Here is an 8,872-nt window from a genome sequence, read left to right on the forward strand (position 1 = left end):
AATCTTTGTATCACATGTTCAGGAATTGGAGGAAACTATCAGACACCTAAAGAAATGTAAAGAGGCAACAGAGAATAAGCTGAAAGAAGCCAGTGTGGAATCAGAGCAGGTGAGCCAGACACACGAACGACCCTGAAACACAAAAGTCTCTATAAAATCCTCCACTAACACAGTTGTCAGAGTGCAAAAGGCAAGAACCAATACCTTACTCACTATCGCCTCTTAACATGTTATAAAGAGCAAATAGTTTAAGATTCTGTATCTTGATGAGAGATCATAGAATACTGAAATACTGATATTAGCTTAATAGTCCAAGTCCCTATCACTAGATATAAGGGAAGACCAGCATGTGTTGGAATTTTAGTGATTATTGTTTGACACGAAAGCAGAGATATTACTTTGCCAACAAAGGTCTGTCTAGTCAAGGCTATGGTTTTTCCAGTGGTCATGTATGGATGTGAAAGTTGGACTCTGAAGAAAGCTGAGTGCCAAAGAATTGATGCTTTTGAACTGTGGTGTTGGAGAAGACTCTTGAGAGTCCCTTGGACTGCAAGGAGATCCAACCAGTCCATCCTGAAGGAGACCAGTCCTGGGTGTTCTTTGGAAGGAATGATGATAAAGCTGAAACTCCAAAACTTTGGCCACCTCACGCGAAGAGTTGACTCATTGGAAAAGACCCTGATACTGGGAGGGATTGGGGGCAGGAGGAGAAGGGGAGAACAGAGGATGAGATGGCTGGATGGCATCACCGACTGGATACACATGAGTTTGGTTGAACTCTGGGAGTTGGTGATGGACAGGGAGGCCTCAGTTCAGTTCAGTCGCTCAGTCGTGTCCAACTCTTTGCGACCCCATGAATCACAGCACGCCAGGCCTCCCTGTCCATCACCAACTCCCGGAGTACACTCAGACTCAAGTCCATCAAGTCAGTGATGCCATCCAGCCATCTCATCCTCTGTTGTCCCCTTCTCCTCCTGCCCCCAATCCCTCCCAGCATCAGAGTCTTCCAATGAGTCAACTCTTCGCATGAGTTGGCCAAAGTACTGGAGTTTCAGCTTTAGCATCATTCCTTCCAAAGAAATCCTAGGGCTGATCTCCTTCAGAATGGACTGGTTGGATCTCCTTGCAGTCCAAGGGACTCTCAAGAGTCTTCTCCAACACCACAGTTCAAAAGCATCAATTCTTCGGTGCTCAGCCTTCTTCACAGTCCAACTCTCACATCCATACATGACCACAGGAAAAACCATAGCCTTGACTAGATGGACCTTTGTTGGCAAAGTAATGTCTCTGCTTTTCAATATGCTATCTAGGTTGGTCATAACTTTTCTTCCAAGGAGTAAGCATCTTTTAATTTCATGGCTGCAGTCACCATCTGCCGTGATTTTGGAGCCCAAAAAAATAAAGTGTGACACTGTTTCTACTGTTTCCCCATCTATTTCCCATGAAGTGATGGGACCGGATGCCATGATCTTCGTTTTCTGAATGTTGAGCTTTAAGCCAACTTTTTCACTCTCCACTTTCACTTTCATCAAGAGGCTTTTTAGTTCCTCTCCACTTTCTGCCATAAGGGTGGTGTCATCTGCATATCTGAGGTTATTGATGTTTCTCCTGGCAATCTTGATTCCAGCTTGTGCTTCTTACAGTCCAGTGTTTCTCATGATGTACTCTGTGTATAAATTAAATAAGCAGGGTGACAATATACAGTCTTGATGTACTCCTTTTCCTATTTGGAACCAGTCTGTTGTTCCATGGCCAGTTCTGACTGTTGCTTCCTGACCTGCATATAGGTTTCTCAAGAGGCAGGTCAGGTGCTCTGGTATTCCCATCTCTTTCAGAATTTTCCACAGTTTCTTGTGATCCACACAGTCAAAGGCTTTGGCATAGGCAAGAAAGCAGAAATAGATGTTTTTCTGGAACTCTCTTGCTTTTTCCATGATCCAGCGGATGTTGGCAATTTGATCTCTGGTTCCTCTGCCTTTTCTAAAACCAGCTTGAACATCTGGAAATTCATGGTTCACGTATTGCTGAAGCCTGGCTTGGAGAATTTTGAGCATTACTTTACTAGCGTGTTAGATGAGTGCAATTGTGTGGTAGTTTGAGCATTCTTTGGCATTGCCTTTGGGATTGGAATGAAAACTGACCTTTTCCAGTCCTGTGGCCACTGCTGAGTTTTCCACATTTGCTGGCATATTGAGTGCAGCACTTTCACAGCATCATCTTTCAGGATTTGAAATAGCTCAACTGGAATTCCATCACCTCCACTGGCTTTGTTCGTAGTGATGCTTTCTAAGGCCCACTTGACTTCACATTCCAGGATGTCTGGCTCTAGGTGAGTGATCACACCATTGTGATTATCTTGGTCGTGAAGCTCTTTTTTGTACAGTTCTTCTGTGTATTCTTGCCATCTCTTCTTAATATCTTCTGCTTCTGTTAGGTCCATACCATTTCTGTCCTTTATCGGGCCCATCTTTGCATGAAATGTTCCCTTGGTATCTCTAATTTTCTTGAAGAGATCTCTAGTCTTTCCCATTCTGTTGTTTTCCTCTATTTCTTTGCATTGATCGCTGAGGAAGGGTTTCTTATCTCTCCTTGCTATTCTTTGGAACTCTGCATTCAGATGCCTATATCTTTCCTTTTCTCCTTTGCTTTTTGCTTCTCTTCTTTTCACACCTATTTGTAAGGCCTCCTCAGACAGCCATTTTTCTTTTTTGCATTTCTTTTCCATGGAGATGTTCTTGATCCCTGTCTCCTGTACAATGTCACGAACCTCCGTCCATAGTTCATCAGGCACTCTATCTATCAGATCTAGTCCCTTAAATCTGGCATGCTGCGATTCATGGGGTCGCAGAGTTGGACGCGACTGAACTGAACTGAATATAAGTAGAAACACTTTACCACCAATAACTAGAAATATAAAGTAGACCTTATTAATTTGTGAATTTGATTTCTCTTAATAGGCCTTTTTGATGAAGGTGTATTTAAAATCATAATTTAAAAAAATTTATTAAAATACAGCTGATTTATAACATTGTGTTAATTTCTGCAGTGTAGCAGAGTGCCTCGGTTATACATATATTCTTTTTCATTGTGATTTATCACAGGATACTGAGTTCAGTTCTCTGTGCTGTACAGTAGGACCCTGTTGTTTATCCATCCCATGTATACTAGTTGGTATCTGCTAATCCCAAACTCTGAATCCTTCCCTCCCCGACTTCCTTCCCCCTTGGTAACCACACATTTGTTCTCTATGTCTGTGCGTCTGTGTCATAGATATGTTCATTTCTGTCATATTTTAGATTCCATATATAAGTGCTGTCATATGGTGTTTTTTTCTTTCTGACTTACTTCGCGAGGTCTGATAATCTCTAGGTCCATCTGTGTTGCTGCCAATGGCATTATTTCATTCTTTCTTATGGATGAGTAATACTCCATTGTGTATATGTACCGTATCTTCTTTATCTGTTCAGCTATCGATGGACATGTGGGTTGTTTCCGTGTCTTGGCTCTTGTCATAGTGCTGCTATCACCATCGGGGTGCATGTATCATTTGGAATCATAGTTTTGTCCAGGTGTGTGCCCAGGAGTAGGATTGCTGGATCGTGTGGTAACTCTGACTTTTCAGGAACCTGCATACTGTTTCCGTAGTGGCTGCGCCAGTGTGCGTTCCCACGAGCAGTGTAAGTGGGTTCCTTTTCTCTACACCCTCACCAGGATTTGTTATTTATGGACTTTTTAATGATGGCCATTCTGACCAATGTGACGTAGCATCTTCTGGTCATTTTGATTTGTATTTCTCTAATAATTAGCAATATTGTGCATCTTTTCATGTGCCTACTAGCCATCTGTATGTCTTCTTTATAGAAATGTCTATTTACAAAACAAAAACCCACTTTCAGCTGGGTTTTTTGTTGTTGATTTATAGGAGCTATTTGTAAAATCCTACATTTTTTAGAACTGGAAAAGATCTTCGAAATTATTAGTCTACTACGACCACCCCTCATTATCCAGATAAGGGAAGAGATTCTTTGGCTAAAGGTAGCACAGTGACATTGCTGCCAGCTTGTCCCTTTTATAGCCATTAAATTACGTGACAGTATGACTTTCAGAATGGTGTATTAAACGGCTTGTGGACTCCTGTTGTGAGTTGGCCAGCTGTGACACTTACTGTGCCTGAGTAAAGCACGCTTACACGTCTAAGTCACAGGTAACCACATCTGTAATAGGAAGTTGTTAGCTACCACTCTTACTCTGATAGATGGCTTGGAGTAAGTTTGGATATACGTTAGCTCCCTTCTCATTCACCATACAAGAGGAGACATAATGTATGATGCCATTACAAGTATCATGCCCTCCACTTCGGATAGAGTGCCGGAGAAAAGTAGGGTTTCGTTTGGGTGGGAGAGGTGTCTGCCATCAGGATGCACAGACTGGAAAACACTTAGCTTTGTGGCTTTCTAAGAATGAATGACAAGGGGAGCTCTGTTTTCTTATCTCACACTTGTACCCACACTGTGCCCTGGTTAATAGGAAACAGGTACATAATAGCACAGATTTGAGGACCTGTTACATGGCTGTGCTAGGTGATGGAGATTAGAGGGTGAACAAGCTAGATGAAGCCTCTGCTCTCAAATTTGCCTTCTCAAGCAAGAGAGAAATATTCTACTTTCTGAGAACTGAGTCAAAACATGAAAATGCTGTACATGAAACATAAATAATCAAGAGAGGGAAGTTAGTCATTTTACTTTTTATTCTAGAGGATATGTTGTAGAGCCATTTTGAAGCAGCCTTTATATAAAAGCCTGTTGGCTCCATGTTCAAAATATTAGAATATCCCAAATACTTAGTGGAGTGCCAGGCACATACAGGTAGTCAGATATTTGTCAAGTAAATGAAACTGATTCCAAATCATCTTCAAAGGCAGACTATTAGAGGGACTGTTTTGAAGTCTGACAAAGATAATTTGGAAGTTTGTGCTTAGGGGCTAAAGTATAAAATATTTTGATAAAGGAAATAAAGAGTAAAATTTACACTAAGCTACTCCAGTGTTCTTGCTAATTTATTCTATTACTTTCATAAAACACAGCAGAAAAAATCTAGTCTTTATAGTTTAGGGACTCTGGAGAAGAATTTAGTCTTAGAGAACAGAACTCAAATTCCAAATGTGGTTCACACCACCACGTTAATTTTCAGTGCCATCTGACACTTTCATGCCTACCTTAACTTGAGTCCTCTCTCACCTCACTTCACATCCAGAAAATATTAACAATATTTTATTAATGCAGGGCTGCATGCATTCTTTAACTCCACATTCAGAAATTATTCTGTCATCTATAGGAGGATGTGTACATGCAAATAGGTTGCAAAGACCATGCAGTCAGAATGTGAGTCTTTAATATCTAGGTAAAAAGTCTCTCAAACTGGCTATAGTAAGAAAACTTTCACACTAATGTGAAACCCACTTGCTAATTGGGGGGGGAAATAAAGCTTTTACATTATACAGTGTAAAAAGAGTCAAACTAGCACACAAAAAAACTTACAACTCTTTCTTTATTGTAATTTTTAATAACATTTGCACATTCAGATAACAGCTAACCTGGAAGAAGCTCACCGCTTGTTTAAGTGCAGATTTGACGGTCTACAACTCGAGCTGACCAAAAACCGGTTGCAGAGGCTTCCCCAGGAAGACAGGTGGCGGGAAGAGGTAGAATATTTAACTGTCTTAAGCAGTTCTGGATTTGTTCCTTCTCAGATTTCTAATTACACAAGTTCTCTCTTCATCCAGCTACTCACTCCACTAATTTGTAGATTTCTTTACTGCTTAGAAAACCAGTGAACTGAATTTCTTTCTTAAAAGTTCTACTTCTCCCATGCTGTCTAGATTAGAACCACCTATATTTATGAAAAAAAAAAAAAATCTTCATAAAGACAAAATAGGTCCTCAGCTCTGCAATTGTTTTGAACAGTTTGGGGGGTGTGTTCTTTCCAACAGGACCAAGATAAAAGGCACAACAGCATGTCAAACCAGTCTGCTCTGCATCGATGGGAGAATAAACGGAATAGACTTGTGCCCAAGAAGTGCCACTCTGAACAAGAGAGAAAGTGATGTACTTGACAGAGCAGCTTCTTCAACTTAGAACAGCTTCATCACCCTGATTGCCTGAGTCCAGCAACTAGGGCTGGCCTGTTTCCACAGTCATCAGAACGTGAAGTCTTTGATGTGGGCTGAGGATTTTGGACCTAAAACATAAAAGTTTATCCTTTTATGAATTCTTCAATATCAATTCAGAACCATCCCATCTTTTTTGTCCCTTTCCCTATTTTCCACCCAATAAATTTATATTCATGTGTTTTATGATAGGAGATGTTGTTGCATGATACTTGGCTGTTTTTCCTAAGTAAATTTCATCAAAAAGCATTTAATGAGGTACGGATGATATACTTTCAGTGAAATGTTCTAGTCTAACGTTGAGTAGATAATCCCTGGAAATACAATAACCTGGAAAAAGGTAAAAACTCCCACTGTCTAGTAAACATATTTTTCTGTGTGAGGTAATTACTAGCACACCTTTAATAAAACTGTGTCTATTTTTATATAAGATATCTCAGAGATTGTATTTGCAGCTTCCTTCAACATTTACAGAGTTACTGAATTCTGCTCCATGAGATTATGCCAAGCTCTCTCTTACCATACAGTAAGCAATAAACTCAGCTTTACCTTTTCATTTCAGATAGAGTAGTGGATTAATTAATCCAGACCTAAAATGTGTAACTAGCTGGCATAATGCCTCGCTTAATTGATATTCAAGTAATGATAGCTGCTGGTAATAAAATAAGAAATCATAATAAATCAAGTGACCAATTATGAAACTGGAGAGAATATCAGAGATAAAACTCAGAGGTTGATGAGCCTACCACTCCATAGCTGATACAAAAAAACGCAGCTGAATTTACTCCTGGATTTGTTTTTACTGTGGTAGGGAAGAGCTATGTTGGTCAAACAGAGTCCTCCCTGATCAGAGCCAGCCTCTGATCTTATATAGGATTTTAAGGAGGCATGGAGTTCAAGCACTGGAAGACTTTCAGAAGCTTAAATGGGTTGATATCGTCTGTAGAAGTGTAGTTACTTGGGTAAGACCATTGTTGATTAACTGACATTCAGAGGCAAGTTTATTGGAGTGTGTCCATTTCTGTATCTGACCCTCAAGTTGTTGAACTCCCCTGGTGTTTATCTCTTTGGATTCTATAAGTATGGGGCTTCCCTGGTGGCTCAGATGGTAAAGAATGTGCCTGCAATGCAGGAGACCCAGGTTCGATCCCTGAGTTGGGAAGATCCCCTGGAGAAGGGAATGGCTACCCACTCCAGTATTCTTGCCTGAAGAATTCCATGGACAAAGGAGTCTGGCAGGCCACAAGTCCATGGGGTCACAAAGAGTCAAACACTAGTCAATTTGACAGTACTGGGGAGTCAGAATCTTAAAACAGCCTAGGAGCCCCACAGAACAATTAACCTTGGTCCTGGGATGGCACTGAAAACCATGGTCCTGAATTCTGCATAGGAATAAGGTCCCAATTACTGCACAAGAATGATCAGCCTTAATGGGTTGTAAATACATTGTCCCTGAGTGTTATGATTACTTGCCAAGAATACTAACATCCTCATCCAGAACAAGAGAGAAGAATTAGATTGGTGATCATTTCTAGTCAGGCTTATAGTTAAAACTGCCTATTTAGTGTGATGATTTTGTTAAAGTATTTCTGTGATATTTTTAAAGTGTCTCTGTAGTACCTGAAGAGTGTCTATCGTACATATGACCTTCTATTATGACCCTCTACTTTCACGTGAAATAACCAAAAACCAGACAAAAATATGACACTGATTTTTAAGACACTGAACATCATGCAACAAAGCCCTGTGATCCTTTGAGAGAAAAGGAACAAGTGAAGTGAGCTCTTCTGTTGCCTCAGCTTACAGCCTAGAAGGTAAAATCAGGGTGGGTCCCTGAGTTAAAGAATGAGAACTCAGAGTCCAGGGAAGACACTGCCTGCCAGGGTTCCAGGACAGAGTAGGAGATAGGAGAGAGCTGCAAGAGGGGAATCTCAGAGATGCCCTAAAGGCCCCCTTTGAGTATTCAACTGACTACTGGTCAGCACATGCCTGAGAGAGAATCTGTGTAAGGCTGGAGACAGGGCCACCCAAAAGGGCTATAAGTGACAATGCCCAGCACACATACACACAGTACTGGTTAACACCAGCCAGAATCAGACACCTTATGGTTTACAAGCTTTGGGTAGCATCTACAACAGGGTCTTCCCTCAGTAGTAGAGACTAGTGAGCCCTAGAGTCAACAGTGCTGTGCTCCTAACAACACCATGACCCCAAATGACCCACATCCAAGTAGCTGCATTTCAAAACAGCTTAAGAAAGTTTAGAATACAAAAATATACACATTAAGCTAAAATCATGATTTCTGGCATCCAAAATTATCAGACATGCAAAGAAGCAGGAAAATAGGACCCATAATGTGAAAATCAAATTGACCCCAAACTAATACAAACCAGTTCAGCATTCTTGCCTCGAGAACCCCATGAGCAGTATGAAAAGGTCAGAAGATAGCCAATATGCTACTGAGAAGAGTGGAGAAATAGCTCCAGAAGGAATGAAGAGGCTGAGCCAAAGTGGAAACAATGCCCAGTGTTGCAGATGTGTCTAGTGGTGAAAGTCTGATGCAGTAAAGAACAATATTGCATAGGAACCTGGAATGTTAGGTCCATGAATGGTCAATTGGAAGTGGTCAAACAGGAGATGGCAAGAGGGAACATCGATATTTTAGGAATCAGTGGACTGAGATGGACTGTAATTGTTCTGAAGCAA

General features: G+C 40.8%; 1 protein-coding gene across 9 annotated transcripts in view; it reads left to right on the forward strand.

The window, feature by feature from the left end:
- CCDC150 (coiled-coil domain containing 150) overlaps positions 1-6,352 on the forward strand; it is a 97,661-nt gene extending 91,309 nt beyond the window's left edge. For 8 of the 9 annotated variants that reach the window (XM_025277900.3, XM_025277913.3, XM_006078138.4 and 5 more), the window contains 3 exons: positions 23-109; positions 5,582-5,701; positions 5,990-6,352. In XM_025277900.3, the coding sequence (XP_025133685.1) occupies positions 23-109; positions 5,582-5,701; positions 5,990-6,103 (321 nt within the window). In that variant the 3' untranslated portion in view covers positions 6,104-6,352. The remainder of the gene's footprint in view (positions 1-22; positions 110-5,581; positions 5,702-5,989) is intronic. The other variant, XM_025277902.3, reaches the window with a different exon arrangement.
- Positions 6,353-8,872: the final 2,520 nt, after the last annotated feature.

This window comes from Bubalus bubalis, chromosome 2 (assembly GCF_019923935.1).
Source record: "Bubalus bubalis isolate 160015118507 breed Murrah chromosome 2, NDDB_SH_1, whole genome shotgun sequence".
Taxonomy (NCBI): Eukaryota; Metazoa; Chordata; class Mammalia; order Artiodactyla; family Bovidae; genus Bubalus; species Bubalus bubalis.